Source organism: Staurois parvus, unplaced genomic scaffold (genome assembly GCF_062004578.1).
Source record: "Staurois parvus isolate SC_StPar_1 unplaced genomic scaffold, SC_StPar_1.0 ptg000424l, whole genome shotgun sequence".
In the NCBI taxonomy this organism is placed as follows: Eukaryota; Metazoa; Chordata; class Amphibia; order Anura; family Ranidae; genus Staurois; species Staurois parvus.
Window position 1 is genome coordinate 897,297 of NW_028318220.1, and position 23,938 is coordinate 921,234.

The 23,938-nt window shown below is 40.7% G+C and overlaps 1 protein-coding gene across 1 annotated transcript in view; it reads right to left on the minus strand.

The window, feature by feature from the left end:
* The window catches only part of ERGIC1 (endoplasmic reticulum-golgi intermediate compartment 1), a 138,865-nt gene that overhangs the window by 12,150 nt on the left and 102,777 nt on the right, over positions 1-23,938 (minus strand). Inside the window, exons 7-9 of the mRNA XM_089687392.1 lie at positions 22,750-22,810; positions 19,532-19,632; positions 18,956-19,078 (exon numbers count right to left, since the gene is read on the minus strand). Of these exons, the coding sequence (XP_089543518.1) occupies positions 18,956-19,078; positions 19,532-19,632; positions 22,750-22,810 (285 nt within the window). The remainder of the gene's footprint in view (positions 1-18,955; positions 19,079-19,531; positions 19,633-22,749; positions 22,811-23,938) is intronic.

The window sequence follows — 23,938 nt, forward strand, 5'->3', positions numbered from 1 at the left end:
AGCCAATGTGGGAGCAACTGGGGGTTGGTAAAAACTGCCTGGTTTTTCCATGCCTCAACCTCATGTGTGAATGAGTCCTTGGGTCACATCTGTGTGGCTGCATGTAGGACAGCCCATTCATTTCAATTGGTTGCCCTACCCGCAGAAGTGCATGGAAAGAAGTCCTTGACTCTTATTTTTAAAAATGCACTGCACTGATTTGCATCGGTGATTGTCAATGTGTGGAGGTACCATTAAGAATTATTGGCACACCTGTGCGTCTGCATGTCGGGAACACACATGACTTTGCACATGTTCCTGATACACAGTAATGCGATCCAAGCCTTAGACTGGAGCGTCTCAAGATTAAAAAAGAGTTTTCAAAAGCGCCAAGATGGGAAAAAAAAAAAATTACAACATGAAGGATAAATTCTTCCAAACAGCTCAAAACAGAAGTCAAATACATATTTGTTGAAAGTATTCTGTACTGAGAGCACTATGGAGCTACCGCTGCTGAACGTTTTCTGCAAATTCCAGTTTTGCCCGACAACCATGCTGATCCTCTGACTTCAGTACTTTCTGATTCACTGACCTGGAACATCGACGTAGCCAGTGAAGGCAGAATAAATGTCAGAACCTGTTTAATTTTTTTTTTTTTTAGGTTTTATAAAAACAAACAAAAAATACTTCTGTATTCACCCTCTCAAACCCAACAAGTATCAGCACGAGTGGTAAAAGGTTACAAGCATTCTCAACATCTAATCCCCTGATGTAGATTATCTGATATAAAAGAGGAGAGACTGGAGAAACCTGAAGCCGATCTCCATCCTGTTGTCACTCAACTGATGCTGGGCAGGGTAAAGCGATTCTAAAGGCTGAAGCTTTTTTACTTTTATGCATTCTTTGCATGAAGGTTAAAAAAACCCCAAAAAACTCAGGAGTGCACTCCCCCGCAGCTCTATCCTGAGCCTGACCTCGAACCATGATGTGCACAAGAGCAGCAGTTCTCCCAAGTCTTTTTCTCCTCATTGGCTGAGACACATCTGAGATATCCATTGACTCCCGTTGCTGTCAATTACAGCCAGTGAGGAGGGGGGCAGGAGCCAATGGCTCTCACTGCTGTGTCTCAGCCAATGAGGAGAGAGAAAACTGGGTGAGCTGCTGCTCTTGTGCACAGCGCTGGATAAAGATCAGGCTCAAGTAAGTATTAGGGGGGCTGTGTGGGGGTGCACACTAAAGGTTTTTTTTACCTTCACGAAAGTTAAAAAAAAATAAACAAATAAAAAACCTTCAGACTTTACAACCCCTTTAAAGCCTGCCCAGCAGGACCCCAGAAGAAGAGGATCGGGGCTGCTCTGTGCAAAACCATTGTACAGTGCAGGCAAGTATGCCATATTGTTTTTTGTTTTTTTTTCTTCAAAATAACAAAGTCTTTTGAACCACTCTAAATGCAGCGACTATGTTGGTATGTTCAGGCATGCGAGATCAGTAGGGTGACAATGCCTTGTTGCTTGGGAAGTCAGTGATTGAACATTTTCACCCTTTAACAGGAAATTCAAGGTCATGCCACTTACCTTTATGATCAAGTATCATTTATCAAATCTACTTTGGCAGGTTATAGGAACATGAGCAGCAGTATAATTTAAATTTTTGGGTTTTCCTAAACTTAAAACATCATTTATCCAGTTCTTTACGGAAATGAGAGGAGTTGTATACTTACTGTGAAATCATTAGATCAGTACAAGGCCTCGTTCACATGGGTGTACTATAGCCTACATCTCTGCGAAGGTCATGTTTGCCTGCACATGGATCCACAAACTTTCTGTACATCCCCACTTGGGCATTCCAGTTTATTTCAGTTGAAACACGGTGGCTGCACAGACACAGCCACTGCAACCAATTTGACAGCAGTGTGGGTGCACAATGTTTTCGGGTCATACAACCGCGGTCATGTTAGCGAGGCCGAATAGTCAGTCAACTAGCATTTTCAAAGGAAGGGGGTTAGAAACTGTAGCCGTCATATTTCTCTCAGCTACCTAGCTCCTGGGACTTGTTCTACTCTATATTACAAACTCTAATCTTTTTATCTGAATACTATGAAAAAGAAATAAGGAGACAAATTCCAAATTCCTGGCCATATTTTACCACAAGGAACCACACAATTGGCACCATATAATTTTAGAAAGACAGCTGTCCCTAGAATCCGCCAGCCCACACAAAATACAAGTAGGTGCCCCAAAGTGACTACACATCATAAGCTTGGAATACAGTTTAAGAATTCCTCATTATCCCAAAATAAAATTATTGGGCCAAAATAGCTAATTCTAATAGGCTTGTCTTTAGATTTTCTAGCTATGTTGTAAGAAATCAGATTTTCCAACATTAATAAAATACAGATTTCATTTAAATGGGCATTAATAAAGTCCACAGAAAATGCTATAATTTGCTTTGTTTTGGAGGTGTATATTACTATCCATGTTTTTGGATGTTCTCCCTTTTATCCTTTTATATTTAATGTGTGATCACAAGTGACCAGTCACTAAGGACCTACTGTATATGTTGGAAATTATACCTGTGAAGCTTCTAGTTCTGTAAACCGCAGGTACTTAAAACAACTTCCTCTTGTGTGTAAGTAATGGGTACCTCAAAAGAGAATGAACCCATATGTAAATGCACGTGTAGCACCCTCCTAGTGCAGAATACTAAGTCAATTTAGTCTTTGCCTCCTTCTGTAATCAAGGGAGTAGTGATCGTTTGTTCATGGTTTCAGACAGAGTCTGGTTGCCTCCCCCTGCATCTGGCAGAAGCTTCCACAGCTTAGAGAGGGAGATTCAGATGACCAGCCAGAATACTTATCATGCTCCAGTCAATTCCAAGTATTTGAGTGTCCAGAAGGGGGCTGGGAAGGTGATAAATAGGCTAAAGCACTGGAGAGCAGGGTTTCATCGGGAGGGTTCCAGAGCTAACAAGTGGGTTTTTTTTTCCGTCCAGCAGAAGTGGCAGTTGAAGGGACAGGAAAAACCATTGAAACAGACAGGGGCACTAACAATGGTCAGTCTTTAGTTATGCAAAACCTTTATCCCCCCCCCCCCAAAAAAAAAACAATACAACAACCTGCTGCTGTAACTGTTTAAGATTAGCATGAGTTTGGCTTTAATTTGCTAATCAAGTTAATCTAAATCTGCTAGCCCATCTACTTTTAACACTCCCCTCTCCCCAGACTGACAATACAGCTGTCCAGGGGTGTTGCCATTGCTCCTCTATAGAGTGGAGACACCCTAAGACAGTAAGTGTGATAATTGCAGGTGTCTACCAGGTGAAAACAAAAGAAAAAAACAAAAACGCCTTCAGTGGAGGATGTTCCTTGTCATTTGCAATGCCTGATTTTCTAGGTTCTCTTAGGTGCAAAAGAGGACTATAGCTAAGACCTAATTCTCAGTGTCTTTGGTTCAGGCAAAGAATAAACTCACCTGGATTATGATGCAGGAGAACGCTGGCAGTGTGCTCCATGATACAGTGGCTAGATTTGAAACAATGTGGCAGCCCTGGGCTAAATAGATGAATGTTTTATTGTGATTGATCCTCTCAGAAGATGGAGGTGGGCACCTCCATGACATCTCCTTCTGGACCTGTCTTTCCAATTCTTTTTCTCTTCCCTTTCTTTTTCCTCTTTCCTCTCTGGTATTGTGTTACCAGTTTCTGGTGCTCAGAAAAACACCCCAGGTTGCTGTCTGGGGTGACTAGTGCTCTGTTTGAGGGGGGGGTAATTTGAATGGTGGTTCTGGGATATTGAGCACTGCCTTCCCGAATTCTATATGTGTGTTTGAGTGTCAACTGAGTCTTTTTGTAGAATCTTATGTGTTAATTACCACTGCTAATGTACCAGTCTGATTTGACATTAATGATTGTTATGTATTATGTTGAAATTTCAATAAATTTTTATTGAAAGTGAAAGAAAAATGCCTAAAAAAAGAAAACTAATGCAGCCACCTTGTTTAAGGATTGGTAAGCTGTAAAATATTTTTAGTTTTTTTGCATTTAATACTGGTATAATGCCATGAAAGAGGGTAAAATATACTCCCCCCATTTCCTATATGATGTCTCAGATATGTCAGTATGGTCATATTTGTCAAACTTAAAGTTTTATGCAACAAGGTTTGGTGTTGGCTTAGGTTGATACTTTACATTTTTCACTTTAAAGCGGACGTAAACTCAAAACAAAATGTAACATATTGCAGCTTACCAATCAATAGATGTGGTCAGGCCCGGACTGGCCATAGGGCAGACCGTGAATTTGCCCAGTGGGCTGGGGCCACCGGGCTTAAGGTGACTGGGCTGCACAGCAGGAGGTAAGCGGCGACCGCAGTCTGGAAGGGGCTAATACAGACCGCAGCCGCCGCTCACCTCCCGCTATGCAGCTATGCCCAAGGCAGGGTCGACAGGAGGAGTGGCAGTGACGGCTCCTGAAGACAAGCAAGAAGTGCCGTTGACACACAGACACCTCCTCGGCCGTCCACTGCACTGAAGGGAGTACAGCGGCCTCTCCTTTACCCATGGCCGCCGGCACCACTGACCGGTCTGTAGTGGTGGTGGATGCAGCGGTTTCTGCTGGAGGGGCTGTCTCTTAGCTGGACTGGGCTGTCCCTTTGCCCAGTTAGGTCCAGCAAAGAAACATCCCCATCCAGCAAAGAGACAGCCCTGTCCAGCAAAGTGACATCCCATTTTTGCTATATGGGGAGGTCTCTTTGCTGGATTGGGCCATCTCTTTGAATATATAGGGGGCACTGTGATTAGATCTCTAGGGGCACTGTAATGTAAAGGGACACTATGATATAAAGGGGACTGCGCTGTAAAGGGGCACTGTAATCAATACAGTGCCCCTTTACAGCGCAGTCCCCTTTATATCACTGTGCCCTTTTATATTACAGTACGGAGGACCGACTCCATGAATATTCCGTCACCAACTGCACCGCGAATGCCCTTGCACTCCCACCCCCTTCCCCGGAAATTGGCTGCTCAGTCTAAAATGCCTGGGCCTATTTTTTGTCCCAGTCCAGGCCTGGATGTGGTGGATACATTAGTGTTTTTTTTTGTCATTTTTCCCTTTATTTTCACCTGGTGAAACAAATGCAGCCACCTCATCTATAATTGGTAAGCTGCAACATAATGATTTCATTTTTGGGTTGAATACAGTTTTAAAGGTTGATCTAGTAACGTTATAAATGCATTTTTCCATGATTAGTAGGAGTTAGTTAATGATAAACAGAGTATATGTAGTGTTCGTTCACAGTCCATTACCCTGAAAATGCCGCAATACTTTGAAAATGAATCACATGCGAGATTTAATATCAATATAGTTGTATTATCAGATCTTTCTGCCTTATCCCATGATAAGAAGATTTATTAGATGCAAACTATGGAGCAAGAGATGGAAAGAATGGCTAATAAACTTGGTGAACAGTGAATCAGAAAAGCACTCCTTTTACTATTATTGCTCCACGAGATTTTTAACTCTGGACAGTAAGAATACCTGCATGTGCCTCCTATGGCTATCATTACTTCAATGGTTCAGCATCAAATTAGGATTTACAGAGCAATATCTAAGAACCACATCTTTTACTCCGTGTAATAACTGCCGATTAATATACACAAAAAGAATAAAACATTATTCTAATGCTGCTTGCTAGAGTAAAAGCTCAAATACAGCAAATTGCTGTGCACAGCTTAACCACTTGTCCTCCAGAGGATTTACCCCCGTTCCTGACCAGACCAATTTTTGTGATACAGCGCTGCGTTACTTTAACTGACAATTGTACGGTTATGCAATGCTGTACATAAATGAAGTTTACATCCTTTTTTTCCCCCACAAATAGAGCTTTCTTACGATAGTATTTGATAATCTGTACAGTTTATTTTTTTGTGCTATAAAACAAAAAAAGACAGACAATTTTGAAAAACAAAAGCAATATTTTTGACTTTTTGATATAAAACATCCAATTAATTAATTAATTTATTTTTTTAAAAACACATTTTGTCATACGTTTAGGCCAAAATGTATTCTGCTACGTCTTTGCAACAAAAAAAATAAAATATATGTAAATTAATTGGTTCATGTGAACGTTATACAGTCTATAAATGGCTATATATATACACTGGAATTTTATTTTTATTTCTTTTATACTAGTAATGGCTGCAATCAGCGACTTATAGCGGGACTGTGGCGGGCATTTTGACACTGGTTGGGAACTGATTAACTGCCACTGACATCCCCAGTGACACCAATACAGTGATCACTGCTAATAAAAAAGTACTGACACTGTACTAATGACACTGGGTAGGAAGGGGTTAACTTTTGGGCGATCAAAGGGTTAACTGTGTGCTGTGTGTGTTTTACTAGCGAGGCATGCTGCGGTTTTGTATCTCTCTGCTTTGCAAAGAGATACAAAAACTGCATGTCCATGCTTACAGGGGAGAGACCTGTATTGTTTACACACAGGTCTCTCCCTTGTCAGCGAGTGCCAGCCAGGAATCGCCGGCCGGGACCCGGTGATTGACATCCCTAGCCACCGATAGCAGCACAGGTAGGGTGGCGCACGCACCCTATCCGGAAATGCAAATCACACATATATACAAACACGTGATTTTGCGTGGCCCTGCAGCAGTACTTCTATTAAAGGGCAGTGGGCAAGCGATTAAATAGGAACGTCAGTCCTCTGTTTGCTCTGCTCCACTTCTGGCACCACCATTATAGTGCCTGCGCAGTTGTGCTTAATTGTCAGGTCCTGGCACAGCCCTGAGCATGCAAAGATGGGGAAGTTTTGAGACTTCTGCGCTACCCATATTTGCGCATATGTGGTGAAACTATGCGTTTTCATAGATGTATTGGGAACAAGCACATGTGCAGATGTGCTATAGGGTTGTCGGCACTAGACATCATTCTCGCTTAGGCAAGAAATGTGGAAGTGCTGCTTCACAGCAGCACAACAGAGGTTTAAAAATTAATATGTAAAAAAATCCAATTTAGGAGAGAGAAGAGGTCAGGTGGGCATTAGGTTTAGGGTGAAGGTCTGCTTTAATACTGTAAATCAGCAGTTACTAGATTTAATCTTAGGAAACTAATTAAACCACAGTGGTAGAAATGATAAACAATAACAAAGATTACCAGGATCATAAATATAAAAATACGTTGCACTATCGCAAAAATATTAAATTTAAAACAGAACATAAAATATAAAAAGATTCACAGTAAATACATTGAACATACCAAATACCACAATACCCTCTGTACAGTAAAAAATCAGCAGTTTATTTTTCTGACATCTTCCAGCAGTCTTTTCAGGAGGCTCTTCACCCAAACTCCCTTTATATTTGCAAACCACATAGCAGCAATTATCTTCATAATAATGCCTCAAGATTTGTTAAACTGAGACGCCAAATTCCCTTTTTTTGTGCCCCCCTTAGAGTAATTGCCCCCAATGGTGGAAACCATGTGGGAAGGATGGTTTGGTAGCAAGATTACATCACCATGCCAATTCAGAACTCAGCAAGCAAAGCAAGTGGTTTATTCAGAGTGGAAACAGTGGTGAAACAGTGGGGGCTTTGGACTTTTGTCCCTGAACAAGGAGAGCGGAGCAGTGTATACTATATGGTTGCTGTATGAGCTCCATAGAACTAGAAGAGCCTGTTGGGAGCAAGTAGATATGACAGGATTGCAACACTCTCTTCTTACAGAATTGGTCATGGTTAGGACTGGTTTCACTCCTTAATAATTAAATGAAATCTGAAAATGCTGTTTGTATGAGACAGTGATGTATTTAACAGCTATGACGTACTGCCTACAAAAATCATAATCTGCATTACATATTTCTGGCCATAGAGAATATGTTCCCACCAGTAAAGTACAAGTCCTCAATTCATAAACCAGTGTGGCATGCACAACTGCCCCTTAGAAACATTTCACTGCATTGTTACCTTTGATTTATTTGTTTCTTCGATTGACAAGGGTCCTTGTTTATGAAACTTTTACTGTAATTTGTTCATTCAATGTTTTGCAAAATAGGTATTGTACACTGGACCGCAGCAACCTTCTGCCTTGTGCATCATTCATATTCAACTGTAGTGAATACACACATATGTGTAATGTACGTGTACATGGGAGTTCACAAAATAATCAAAAGAACAGATGCTCCAAATAAAAGGACTCACAAAACCCCATGGACAAGAGCCTGAAATCAGGACACAATGGATGTGTGAGAATCAGCAGGCATAGCAGTTCTCAGGCCAAACCCACAGATAGAGAGTGTCCAGCTAGGAGCAGGCCAGAGGAAACACAGAGCTAGATGAGGTGATAGAGGAGAACAAGACATACAGACACCAGGGTGGGAAGATTATATTATAGGTCTGTGTCATCCTAAATGCTGTATCATCTACATTACAATACACAGGCACACCCTTTCTAGTGGAATATAACAAAATTCAACCAAAGATTGATGGTGTCATTTTTGGACTTTTTGACAATGGTTAGTGCTGAACTTTCAATGCAGGATTTTATATATATAACACATACCTCAAAAAATTTAAAGGAACACTTTTTAATTAGAGTATAGCATCAAGTCAATTAAACTCCTCGGATATTGATCTGGTCAGTTAAGTAGCACTGGGGGTTGTTAATCAGTTTCAGCTGCTTTGTTAATTAAATTAGCAACAGGTGCACTAGATGACCAACAATGAGATGACCCCTAAAATAGGAATGCTTTGACAGGTGGAGGCCACTGACATTTCTTTCCCTACTCATCTTTTCTGACTGTTTTTCACTAGGTTTTGCATTTGGCTAGGGTCAGTGTCACTTCTGGTAGCATGAGGAGATACCTGGACCCTACAGAGGTTGCACAGGCAGTCCAACCCCTCCAGGATGGCACATCAATACGTGCCATTGCCAGGTTTGCTGCGTCTCCTAGCACAGACTCAAGAGCATGGAGGAGATTCCAAGAGACAGGCAGTTACTCCAGGAGAGCTGGACAGGGCCATAAAAGGTCTTTAGACCATCAGCAGGACCGGTATCTGCTCCTTTGTGCAAGGAGAATCAGGATGAGCACAGCCAGAGTACTACAAAATGACCAGCACCCACTGGTGTGAATGTCTGACCAAACAATCAGAAACAAGACTTCATGAGGGTGGCCCGAGGGCCCCAGGTCCTCTAGTGGGCCTTGTGCTCACTGGCTGGCACCGTAGCGCTTGAATGGCATTTACCATTCAACACCAGAATTGACAGATCCGCCACTGGTATCCTGTTTTTTTTTTTTTACAGGTTCACTTTGAGCACATGTGACAGACGTGAAAGGGTCTGGAGAAGCCGTGGAAAACGTTATGCTGCCTGTAACATATTGTTCAGCATGGCAGTTTTGGTGGTGGGTCAGTGGTGGTCTGGGGAGGCATATCCATGGAGGGACGCACAGACCTCTATAGGCTAGATAATGTCACCCTGACTGCCATTTGTTATCAGGATGAAATCCTTGGACCCATTGTCAGACAATACGCTGGTAGAGTGGGTCCTGGGTTCCTCCTGGTGTGTGACAATATCCGGCCTCATGTGGCGAGAGTATGCAGGCAGTTCCTGGAGGATGAAGGAATTGATACCACTGAATGGCCCCCATGCACGCCTGACCTAAATCCAATAGAACACCTCTGGGATATCATGTTTTGGTCCATCAGATGCCACCAGGTTGCACCTCTGACTGTCCAGGAGCTCAGTGATGCCCTGGTCCAGATCTGGGTGGAAATTGCCTAGGACACCATCAGTCGTCTCATTAGGAGCATGCCCTGACATTGTCAGACATGCATACAAGCACATGGGGGCCATATAAACTACTGAGCATTGTTTTGATTTGCTGCAATGAAATTTCAGCAAAATGGACTAGCCAGTTGCATCATTTTTCTACTTTGGTTATTGGGGCGTCTTTGAATTCAGTCCTGTGTAGGTTGAGAATTCTCATTTCCAGCAAACGATGGGGCATCTTTACGTTCCTAACACATTACCCAGTCCATAACAGTGTAGATATCCAGCATATTTTTCCCCATTGAGATCTGATGTGTTTTCAAAGTGTTCCTCTAATGTAATTTTTTTGAACAGTAATATATATATATATATATATATATATATATATATATATATATATATATATATATACACACATACATACACACACACACACACACACACATACATATATATACACACACATACATACACACACTACATCATTTGAAAAGATGGAGCAGATTTCAACTTTTTATTTCAAACAAACTTTAGAAGATAGAAGCACATTCCACACACCACTGGCTAGAGGAAGATTCGACGTTTCTTGGTCTTTGAGGTTGTATGAACTCAACACGAGCACCATATGTTACACAACAAAATATAAAAACGGTAGACTATTTCTTGCCAGAGACGAATCAACCAGTTGTGCTTTTCCTTTTTGTATATTATTATTATACAGTATTTATATAGCGCTAAAAGGTTTGCTCAGCGCTGTACATTATAGTGGGCGACAGTACATGAGACAATACAGTGAAAAAACAGAACACGAGGGATTCAAGGGCCCTGCTCTTTTGAGCTTACAATCTAGGAGGGAGGGGATAGTGGTACAGGAAGAAGTGGCTGTGGGGGATGGAGTGGTGGGAGGAGAGGAGGAGTATATGTAACCATGTTCAACTAATATTTTATGCCATGCGTAAAATTTACTTATGACGAAGCGGGTGTTTGTTTGAACCAATGGCAGAATTCATGTTGCACTTGAACAATGGATTCACACTTCGCAAACTGCAGCGCACAAAATGACTTGTCCTGTGGCGTTGCCATTTTCCTATAAACAAGAAACAACGCTACTGTGTGGGACTGAATGGCACTTCTAGGCAGGTTTTTAACTTTGAACCTTCCTCTATCCAGTTTGTTTGTAATAAAAAGTTGAAATCTGCTCCATCTTTTTGAATATATATCTACCTACCTATTTATCTGACAAGTTTGTAATAACCCCACAATTCTAGGTCATCAGCAAAATTGGTTAAGTTAGTTTGGTATCCTGATAACTAATTAATTTACTTTACCATTTTGCTTATTACTTTTTTTCCTGCTATTCTAAAAGGGATGTTGGTATTATTTTGTTAACTAGTTTATGAATATATATGTGTTTAGTTGAATATGTTTTCCTTTGTGCTAGAGTTCCCCTCACTGTTTGTAATTTCACTGTGTATTCATTTACAATTACAATAAATAACCAGTTGTAATTCTGTAGCAAACCTTTATATTTGGTCATACTCCATAATGAGTTTGCGGTCTTAGGTACTAATTTATAACTAATAACCAATCAAAAATTCAGACCAATACCAAATATATTGCGATTGACCACTATGGCTTATTGCGCTTACCAATTAGCACTAAAGAAAAAAAATGACTCTTTATTGAAAGGGCCAATGTAAACATAATGGTTCAAAATAACAGTCCACAGAAAACAGAATGACTGCTTCTGTTATCAGATTTCAGAAAATAGTCTGCAATAATTCACTGTACTTCAATTTATTGAAGAAGTTTATAATTTTGGCCTAATTTTACAGGATAAATATAAAACTTTAAGATCATACCCTATATAGAAGATAACATATGAGTACAAAAAAAAAACACAGACACGCACACACACGCACACTAGCAAAAACCTTTCCTGCTGCCCATACCTAAAAAAAATTAGAACTCCCACTCCATTTTTAACTCTACACTACAGAAATCACAGTTGAAGTTGGTTGCTACAGGCCATAAGTAATGTACTTAGCACAGTTCCATACGAAAACCATACAAAAACCCCTCAGTATTAAGAAACTGTTAATCCTGTTACAAAGTTTTAAGTGTATGTAAAGCATAGGGCTAAATGTTCTTATTTCCCACCACCGACAAAAACGCCCCACTAAAGACCCAGCAGTGTACACCTCATTTGCTGCACTGCCTTTTTTAAAATTTCTAAAAGCCAATTATATCCATCTTGCCAGGGAGCAGCATGTCTAACGGATGCTGGGAATTCCCTCTGATTTGTATGTAGTTGGCTTTGTTTTCTTCTTCCCTTTAACAAGGAGCTACAAAAGGGTCCATTACAATGTATAAGACAGCAGTTCCTTCATCCCCTGTTTATCATCTCCCCCTTCTTCTCAATGACTGGGAAACATGGATGAATAGAGGAGATGCTGCTGGTCTCGTGGACAGAACAAGAGCTTGTGAATGAGGCAGCAGCCTGAACAGCAGGTGCTCCTCTACAACCCCCCACCACCCAGTCATCCTGCCACATTAATCCGCACACCATCTGTTGGGTGGAGGAGCAATGTCCTCTCTCTGAGAGACTGTTCACATGCTGAGGACAAAGTGGATCATTGGCAGATGGAGATTATGCGATCAGGAGAGGGGTGGACCCTGCAGAACACGATGGCTCCTATTAACTTCACACTGACTGTGACTTTGTTTGGCGAGTGTCTTATTGTAGCCACATCCCCATTCTAACAGCCGCATGAGAAAAAAAAAAAAAACTGGAGAATGAGGTCATGTTCAGAGAACTACCAGAGATCAACAAAGCTAGAAGCAGCTAATCACCATTTCCAAGTGACATATTTAAAACGTGGAAACTGTGACAAGTGATGGTGCACGTTTTCCATTTTCAAACTGTCCTTCTGGCCACATACAAATGGAATACATTTTTGTAAGCAATGAGCTACTTGACAAAAAGAGGCATACATTTTGTACACTGACTGGTGTATATAAAAGGTATGAAGTGTTAGGGATACACATACTGTGTTTGTGAACATGAGCCCTGGACCCCTTTAGTGATCCTTGTGCATACAGACACAATCATGTTAAAAACAATAAAAACTCACTATGAAAGGTGTCATTGCTGACAATTCACCCATTCAGCACTAGTTGCTGTATGACAGTTATCCTCTTGATTGTATACGGTGATTCACTGGCCCAGAAGAAGCATTCTCGATACTTCTCTGATATATTCAGAGGCAATCAGTCTATCAGCATTTTCAAAAATAGAATCCCTTTATATCTCCCATTATTATTTACGCAGTATTCTTTGTACGCCTGAACATAGCCCAAGGGTTTACAGATAATAGTCTGAAAAAGAGAAAATATCCAGTGAGCGGCAGTTGTGTGGACGAAAAATGCCTTGTTGATGTCAGAGGAGAATGGGCAGACTGGTTCAGCTGCAACATTCAGATGGTAGGGTCAGGATTTGGCCTAAACAACATGAAAGCATGGATCCATCCTGCCTTGTATCAATGGTTCAGGCTGCTGGTGGTGGTGTAATGGTGTGGGAGATATTTTCTTGGCACTAGCAAGGTGTACCTAATAAAGTGGCCGGTGAGTGTACATGGCCATAACAGTGATGATTTAAGAACCTTAAAGTGATGAGCCTTAAAGCAAACCTACAGGCAGAAAGAAAGCTATCCAAATGCCTTGTTATCTAGTGTTCACACCTCTTGATGCTTGCATGTAGTTCTTGTCTTTTGTAGAGCATCCAACAATCCTTCATTACTGGAGTTCTCTAATATGCAAACAGCTCCTGCAACTAAGTTCTCATTGGTCCCCTAGCACCTCTGATGAGTTACTACTGGTCCATCATTCGATGGACTGCCTCATTAAAATAAAAACAGAAGCCACAGAAACTGCTCACTGTTTATATCAGATCAGCACAGTATTCAGGGATCCTGGGCAGCTCTATAGATGGCTAGGATTGGTGTCCGGGCACCTGGAGGTGTTTTCAATACAAAGGAAGTTGGTAACTATTTTCTATCCACAGAAAAACTTTAAAGTGATTCTGAAAAGGAAGATTTTTTTAAAATAGCAAATGTGTTACACATACCTGTTCTGTGCAATGGTTTTGCACAGAGCAGCCCTGATCTTCCTCTTTTTGGGTCCCCTGCAGGTGATCCTATCTTCTCCACCCTGCTGTAGAGTGCTCCAATAGTTCATCTTTTGCTATGGAGGCTCCTGAGTAGTGCTTCTATGAATGGAAAACACACACACACACACACACACACACACACACACACACACACACACCAACCCCCTCCCCATTGGCCCACTGGCTGTGACTGACCACAGCGGGAGCCAATGGCCGCTGCTGCTGTGTAAGCCAATGATGAGAGAAAAATCTCAGAGAGCTGCTGCTCTCATGCACATCGCTGGATTGAGATCGGGCTCAGGTAAGTAATAAGGGGGCTGAGGGGGTAGCTGCTCCTAGGTTTTTTACCTTCATGCAGAGTATGTATGAAGGTAAAAAAAAAAAAAAAAAAAACTTGAGCCATTAGAACCACTTTAGAATATACACTTCAGTCAATGCTAAAAACACTACATGAAAAGCATACAAGGAGCAAAGCATGTTTAATACTCCAGGCTCTATTTTTCACCAGTCCCATTTGTCAGTAATTCAATGACCCTAGACCCCCCCCCCTGCTTTTTTGGAATCCAGTAGTAGATGAATTTCCAAAGACACTCACTACAGGCTTCCTGCTGTCTTCCCTATACAGATAGACCAATATGTTAAAACATCAGCACTAATAAAATTATTACAGCCAACTGTCAGATTTAAAAGTGCTTTGGAGGTTTAAATCCAAAAATGGAAATAAGAGGAAGTTGCATAGGTACATCAGTGTTCAGAAACAGACCCATCAACTAAACATGTAAGTGGTGGCGTTATGCCTGGCTACAGTGAATTACACAGGGCAGGGCTCATATAAGAGTAAACTGAAGGGATTTTCTGACTGCACTACAGCAGTACTTTTTAAATGACCAGTTTTTCTAACTGCCTAAAACTGCTCTATGTGGTCAGTCTGCAAAATATGGGAGATTGGGGAGTGGTGCATGGGTGGGTGCAATCCTACCGTGAAAGCATATTGCTAGCCACAACCTACACTTATCAAAATACAACCTCCCCACCAATGCCTGCAGAAAACATGTACAGGTATAGAACAGCTCCCTTGTTAATCTGTACTGAAGATGTTAAATGGCATTTAAATAAGTTCTGGCAGTAGGATTTTAACTGTCAGTTCCAAAATACACATTCAACATGCTCAAATCGACCTGTGCCATCTATGCCCTAAATGCCTTCCTACAGATCCTGTCATGTGGGTGTAGACAGTATTACTTTAATAACAGAATGAAGTAAGTGCAAATCATCTACAGCTTCGGTTTTACTTATAAAAAAAAAAAAAAACCCCACAAGTTTATATTAGCTGGCATGGCATGAGAGCTGAAATCATAGAAATCCTATTTTGAGAACAGTGCTCCATGACGCAATTACAGGAATCTGTAATTCCTGAAATAACATTACTGGGATCTGTCCCAGCTAAGATGGTTCTTATGCTTCCAAATGCTATATTCATGCACTTAAAATAAAAGATGGTGCACTGAGAAAATGCTGCCTCTATCACACTTCTACTTTTACCAAAATGATGTTCTCTCTATACAAAACTCCTATGGAGTTGGCAACATAAGGAAGGAGAAATGTACTAAGTGGTGACCAATCATATTTTCTATTATTTCACTTGCTATTCCAAATATAGTGGCAAAGCATTGAGCATAAGAGGGTAATTCTTAACCATTTTTCTACTCATGTAAGTGGTTTTCTGTACCCACATTTGAAATAAGCTTGCAACCTGAAAATAAAGACCTGTCCAAGTTGTCTGGAGATTGCAGAGGTACGCAAGAGGAGCTGTGGCATGTTTTTTTGGAAACAGCAGAGCATAAAGTAATATACTGATAGAGTGAAAACAAACGGATACAAATACAAGTATGTGTGAACCCTTACGATAGATAGATAGATAGATAGATAGATAGGATAGGATAGATCTGTATGGGTGCTGTCAGCACAAGCCTGATCACTGGAGGGCAGGCAGGCTGCTCTCCCAGCACAGCCAGAAAACCGACATCACTGGAAAGGATGTGCTCTCCTAGTGTGGTCAGTTTGAAATAGGACAGCATAGGGACTGGCAGGAACACCAGGGATTTCACACAAAAGGAAGCAATACAAAGAGAACAGGATACTTTTTAACACAAGTACATGGTACTGAAGACATATCAGGAAAATGAAATGTAGGGTACATAAATTCTTTAAGACCTACTAGCAACAGAATTTATTCCTAAATCTATCTTGTCAGGCATGCAAGGTGGCTAAAAGACAGGGAACTTTTTGTTCAGATTTTTAAAACAGAACCATTCTTAGCCATCACTATTCTCCAACACCGAGTGAATGCCACATTGTTTACTACAGAGCTAAACTTTCATGATTACACACTGGTTACATATGCAAAGAAAAAATTTTAGCATTTTTTAGTTTGTAAAATTCTGCAGAAATATTTGTATGCATTTATTAATCTGTGAAGTTATTATTTAATGAAGCTAAGGTATGTTGTAGTTTGATTAATCTCCGGAGACATGAACAAGCTGATGTCATGAAAAGTTAGTCTTTGCAAACAAAATAGCACAGGACTTAGCTAAAATTCCTAGATTTAGGGTACGTGAAGCAGTGTAAAGTAAGGAAAATGGCAGTTAAAAAGGTAACCCATGAGAAATATCAAGATATAACAACTGCTCCAGCACAATATGTCTGCACATTCTTTTCTTTTTAGCACAATTTGAAGCTGAACGAAAACCTCTATTTCCTCATAGCGGAGTAAATGTATATAACCCTTTACACATCTCACAATACAAGACGGATGGCTAACTGACCTATCAGTGGACCTGAGCACTGTCATGTGGGAGAAGCAGATGCATACTTATGATGAGGTAAAGCGCTACTCTGAAAAAGTCACTATTTGCATAGCCATTTCATTAGGCCTCTGGAAGGATGATGGATGGGTTAAAAAGTTGTTGGTGTGGATCGCTTAAGCTGCTAGCTGGAATAATGACTTTAATTTTTATTAGTATTCATAAGTTCCCTTTAAATCCCCTGTAATGAGTCATATCTACCACTAGAGTGAGCATCATCTCATATACGGAATTTTCACATTGCAATAATAGCTGAGAGGCACAAGCATTTAAATCAGGTATTTGAACAGTTGGAAGAATTTATTTTTCCCATTTCATCCCTTTCTCTTCCATCACCTCCTTTCCTTTAATAATTTATACTAGGTAAGTCAGTTGTGTAAAGTGGTTCTAAATGCTGAAGGTTTTTACCTTCACGCTTTCTATGCCTGAAGGTAAAAAAAATTCAGCATGCAGCTCCCCCTCAGCCCCCCCTCCATGATTGCCGGTTCACATAGATCTGCATCACATGTGAAATAACATTGCTTCCTATTGTGCCTGTTCACATATATAAGGTGCACTGACAGTGCGGATTGAAGAGTCCTGTATGATTTCTGAGCAGTGCAGTCCAGTTCAGGATATTGATTTATATGAGAACAGCTTCTAAACCGCACATATCAGTTGTGAACAGGATAAAATCCTACCTCAACCTGATCTAAACCTGTCCTGAACCTGATCTGAACCTCTGAACAACTACTGTATCAATTAGCTGTGAATCCTGAGCTTCAATCCATACTACACGTGTGAATCCACACTCAGAAATCGGATATAACCCTTTTTCATTCACACTGAATCCGTACTGCCAGTGCACCAGACATATGTAAACGGGCACCATAGGAAGCAATGTTATTTCAAATGTCATGTGGCTTGGATGCGGTCCAGATATAGGTGAACCGGCACTAATACTTTCCTGAACCCAAACTCGATCCAGTGCTGTGCACGAGAGCAGCAGCACTCCCAGGTCTCTCCTTGCTCATTGGCTGAGACACAGCAGTGGGAGCAATTTGCTCCCTCTGCTGTCAATCATAGCCAGTGAAAAGGGAGAGGGGGGGGGGGGAGCAGGGCCAAGCCACGCTCTATGTCTCTCAGACATACAGAGGCAGCTCGGGAGTGAGCATGCACGAGCGCTCCCAGAGCAAGCAGCTTGGTGGAGGAGCCAGGAGAGCCAGCGGGGGACCTGAGAAGAGGAGGATTGGGGCTGCTCTGTGCAAAACTATTACACAGAGCAGGTAAGTATAACTTTGTTTTTTTTTAATATGAACCTTTAATATCACTTTAAATTATATTTTCCACTATCAGGGGCTCTGAACAAAATTACTATTACACATCGGAACATTTTTGATTATATACATTAACAATTTACTATCTGATTTTAGATGGGACATTTATTGATCTTAATTATCCACTGATTTTATTGAGTTGTTTGGATACTATATTTATTTTAGCGCTGCACTTTTTTATATATTATTCATGTTCTAGGGTGATATTGGTTACCTTTTTGTGCATAGCAGCTTTCCTGGTCTATGTGTAGGGCGCTCGCACTTTTGTTTATATATACTATTAATGTATGCAATACCCCTCTTAGTATAGTGTTTCATAGCATTAATCATTTTTCCCTGGATTCAAAATGAAAATTGAGACCAAAATTAGAAGATATTACCAAAGCTCAACTCACATAAGACAGTCAAGCATAATCTCAATGCTGAGACCATATAGCTTGCCAGGAATAGGTGATCACAAAAGAGCGACCATGCAAGTGAATAGGGCACGTCACAACCATGAGCACAACTAGGTTCGTGGTTGCGACTAAGACATTTCCAGTAAACAGGCCATTCGGCTGTCAAAAATTAAAAACAGTCACGTGGGGTAGCAATATCACCTGCTGAACGCCTGTCAGCTGCTCTCTTGTCCCTTTAACAGACAATGCAAATGTCAAATGAGCCCCAAGATAAATTCCCCCTATTTTGGAGAGATTGCCACCCTTTTCTTGTTGTGTCTCCAGAACAGGAAGGGAATATAAATGTACCAAAACAGGACACAGGCAACAAGAAAACAGTTTTAAACCTTATTTGTCAGCTAATATTTTACATTTCCATAGCAGAATCACTGGCACCCAATGTGATCATTACTCACCGTGGTTATAAATCGATACATCGGCTGCCGCCGCTCTGTATATTTAACGGTGATGGGGCTGAGGTCATACCGGAACCAGATGGCGGGAATAATTCGACCCGTGTGGCTGTATGCAACATATTCCTACATGAAATATGAAAGTCCTACTTAGACCAATTACTAGCAATGTTACATGACATCAAATATATAACGTATCATTAATGTAACAAAAAAGCATCAGTAATGTCAGACAGTAGCACTGAAACTGAGGCAATGAAAAATTCCAGAGTAGAGCCTTTCATATTTGAAAAGACAAAATAGCTGAATTAGAAACAAACGTAGTCTCACCAAGAACAATTAACATGTAGAAAAGAGGCCTTCTTTGGCTATGTGAGCATTACATTACTCTGGGGCTATGTAACTTTGTTGGAATTTTTCTTTTTTAAGAAAAAAGTCTGCCTTTCAGACTATTGCCTTTTGGCAACCTTCTTCTGTTCAGTTTATTAATAAAACTGACATCATGTGTCTACAGCACACATTTCCTATTGCCAGCATAAGTACCAGTCTTCATTCTTGTAGATCTGCGGACAGGCTTACCTTATTAGCTACAGTATACTGGTATGAAAACCTCTGCTTTCCACTAAGGTCTTCGAACACAGTTGGTACTATCTTTAAGATGTAGTCATGAGAGGCCAGGGCTGCATAAGTGGAAAAAGAAGGGTCAATGTAAAGTAGCACAAGAGCATGACATTCCCTGCGCAAACTCAGTCAAGGCAAGAATTACATAAGTGAATCTCTCAAAAAACAGTAACAGAGAAGCAGACAGATGGCTAGGAATAACATTCAAGGTAAAGATTTTGTTAGTTTGTTTCAGGTCATCTCCAAGGGCATAACACGGTGGTTGCCTCTGACAGCTGGACTCCCCAGTTGATTATTTTACTTTCTGGAGACTCTGTTGGGGAATGTAAAAACTACCATTTGTCTGTTTTTGAAGCACATTTCCACTTTTGCAGCCAAATTGGAAAAATACCTACTTTATATTTGTTACACGGTGTCACTCACATAACAGAAAATTAAAATCACGGCTTACCATTTCAGATGCTCATCTGATAACGTCGGCACTGAAAAATTCTACTTAGTCCTGTTTGTTTGTAGCCTCCCTGGCAGTATTCCCGAGTGTAGCTCGGTGTAAAGTTTCAGTACCACAATCGGTAACCCCGAGCTACACTCGGGCTTACCATGCATCGCTTCTCCGCTATCCCTCACCTTGTCCTGCGCTCCCGCGATGTCCCTCCTGCAGTGTCCCCTGTAATCTCCTCCGGCGGATGCCGGCATCTGTCATCTGGGTTCCGTCCTCTGCGAGCGTCAGGACGTACGGGGATGGAACGGCGGAAATTTGAAAAATGACAAAAAGTGACATTCACTAAAATCACATAGTAAAACATTACTGTATCAAACCATTTCACATACATTTTGTCCCTAGTGCTTTGTCCTGTGCCTTGCCTGCATTTTTACTGTTCTTTCTGCCTGGAAACTGAGAAATGTCCATGGCATCCAAAAAGTGTCCCTTTAGGTCAAAAGCGGCTTTAGACCAGCTAGAGAACAGCGATAGTAAATTAGAACTACTTGCAGAATTGAGTGATGATGATTCGTGGGGAAATTCGTCAGACACTGAAAACGATTTTGCGACTTTGCTCAGTGATATGCGAACTTGGCGCTATATTTAAAATTTCAGTGTTTTTGGTTTGATTATATTATTGAATTAAAATTATTATTATATCATTTTTCACGATTATTAAATTATAATTTATGATTTCGTGTTTCAAATTGTAATATACCCGGGATGTTTACTAGACTCTTGTTCGGACAGATTTCAGTTCGTTATTCCTAAAAATTACAGGCCTACAATAAAAAAAATACATATTTCCAAGCAAAAAAATGTACTGCTTTGAGCACAGAAATATGGACATAATCAGACCGCTAGGGAGGTTAAGGGGGCTGAGGAGCTGTGTTAAGATAATCAACCATGTCTCTACTGTGCTGGCACATTGCTTTTATCAGTTGTTACATAAATTTGATCACTGTCTGTCCTAACAAAAGGGTTAAATATTTAGAAGTTTGACTTCTGCATTGAACAGTAAAGTGGTAGTAAACTTGTTTTCTTCAATTTTACCTACAGGAAAGCTTACCTGTAGGTAAAATGAATATCTCCTGTGCATCGTTTAGGAGATATTCTCTTTCCTAAAGCCGATGCATGCGCTCTAAAGGAACGGCTTCAGAGCTCTGTGCGGTGCCCCAGGACTCCCGTGCGCATGCGTGGGAGTGACGTCATCGTGGCCCAGCCTGTCAGATGGCTGGAGACTGCAAACCCGGGTGAAGGACTGTGTAAAAGATGGAAGCTTCTGCAGCAGTGACAGAGTGCCGCTGTAGGGCTTTGATTTAAGGCAAGTCCTTGATAATGTACGAGTATGCGATGCATACCAGCAAATTATGACATTACCTTGCCGAGGACTTTTGTTTGTTATTTCCCCCCTTTCTTCCGGTTTACTACCGCTTTAATGAGAGGAAAATCAGCCTGTCCTTTGCCTTTCTATTGGGATAGATTTAGAAGTGTTCAGAAATACTTGCTGTTTGCCATAACACCTTCTCCTGAGAAACAGCTACAAAATTAAATAAAAAAAAAAAAAATGTAGGGATGTTGTGTGATTGGGTACATAACATACAGTAGGGTCTTCTCAAATGTGACTGCAAAAGTGGAAGTACACTTTAAAGTCATAAAACATGTGAAGACAGAGTGAGCTCTGCAGTCACTTTTGCAGCAGTTGTTTTCTTCCTGTGACCCCAGAGTCACAATCCTGCGCAACGTCCTTTGGTCTCTTTCGGTCACTTGTCCATAGCGACCGTGTTTATGATTATCAGACGACATTGTCCCAGAAACTGTATATGCCATAATAATCTTTGATACTGTATCTCGCAACACAGCAAATAAATTGGAAACTTCAGTCAGAGAGGCACCAGCTAAGCCGGCAACAACAATTTGCTCTCTTTGAAGTTAAGGAAGCTCTGACATGACTCCGTATTACTAGCAGCGCTTGCAGTGGATGACAAAAGTGAGGCTTCCCACCTGTTGTCTCATTAAACAGCAGAAGCAAAAGAGTGTTACATCACTTCCGCTTTCAATGTGAAACATGTGGTCACTTTCACACCTGGAAATCATGGAGCGTCCAACCGCTGAACAAACACCGTTTATACATGTACATGAAATGCCTATGTTACACATTTATGGTACATTTATTCTGCCCACCTCCCTTGGATTCTACTTCCCCAAAGCCTTCTCTCAAGGGCCTATGTATAACTATAGCAGTAAGGGGACAATGACAGTATCAAAACCAAAGCAAAGAAAAAACCTACAGTTCTGGGTATTATATTATATCCCTGCCTCCTACTCTGCAGTGGATGGTGCCAGAGGAAACTTGGGAAGCTTTGCACAAGTTTTGGTTTAGGAGATGTAGGAGGATCCATCAGCAGATTTCAATGGCAGGAGAGTGAGGTACAGTTATCTTAGGGGTTTTATTTTACCCTCCATCTGTCTGTACCACAAGAGTGTTGGCCTGATATCACCTGAGGAGGAAACTTGCAAATGGTTTCTATTTAAATAAAATAAAACCAACACTGGTATCAAAATACTGTAATATCAGTAGCCAAGTAATGGGGATTACAGTAACAGATTGAGCAAATGAGCTACTCATCAGGAAAAAAGGCTTCGAAAAGTTTGCTTGTCTTTAAAAATGAAGCTGCAGGTACTATGTACGTACGGTTGGAAGCCAGTCTGTCTGCTCCACCCAAAGCATTGAAAGCACCATGAATGTGCGTAACCTAAAAGACATAAAAATAGCGATACTTATCATGAGGACAATAGAAAAATAAAAAAAATTGTGGGCAAAGACGACAAAATGCTGAATAGTAAATATGATATAAAGATCTTATGAGAACAGTAACTAGACTGTTTACCTTCTACGTTTACCTCTTAAAAAGCATTTCCACTAAAAACAGATCTAAAACCATAGGCTAGATGCATCAAGACAGCATGAAGAAAATATTTGGTTCTGTGGTTTCTCATGAAAGTAATAATTAGTCACCAACTTAGAACCCATAGTAGACCGAATCTGAAGGCCACTTTATTTTTTTTGTCAAAAGAAAGCTTTGGGTTTACACAGACTTTCATGGCATAGTTTCCAGAACCACATGTCAAACATTTGAAGGTCACTTTAAATTGGAAAGCCACTTTAATTATTTAAATTAAGCAATGAAACAATAGTTAAAACCCCAATTTGACTTTGAAACTCCATTGGATTTGGACCTAAGGAAATACCACTATCTTTCCAGCTACAATGTAAAATTGTATCTAGACCCTTTATTAGTTTTGATGTGCATTACAAATATGGAGCTGTGAATCATAATGCAAGTAAAAACCTGTAATTTCCCATTTACAGCTTTCAGAGAAGGATCTCTCCACAGGTACCAGCCACACCCAATTGTGCCCTTGTCATCAGGCTTGAACGGACTGGCTGGTACTGTACAATGGGATAACCATTTCCTATGGCAGCATACATCATGCTTGATTGGTGCCCTGCCAGAATTTTCACAATGACAAGGTGCTACTTGGGCGTGTTCCTGGGTGGGTAAGTCTGTTATATAATACAAAGCACAATACATAATTACTTTGTGATACCATGTACTTGAGCTCACCCAGCACCACAATCACTCAGACTTTACTCATTCTTACTGATGTATGAAAAATAAAAGTGGATCAGTTTTCTTGTACTAAAAATGCATTTTAATTAGAGCTGCTTACCACATCCTTAGAATTCTACAGCCAACAGTGTTCTCATGACGCAATAGCTCCAGGTGCTTAAACCACAAAACTTTATTCTTTGAATAAACATCAGCATACAAAACACCAAGGTCCTTAGCAACATATCAGCAGCAACATCAGATCCACAT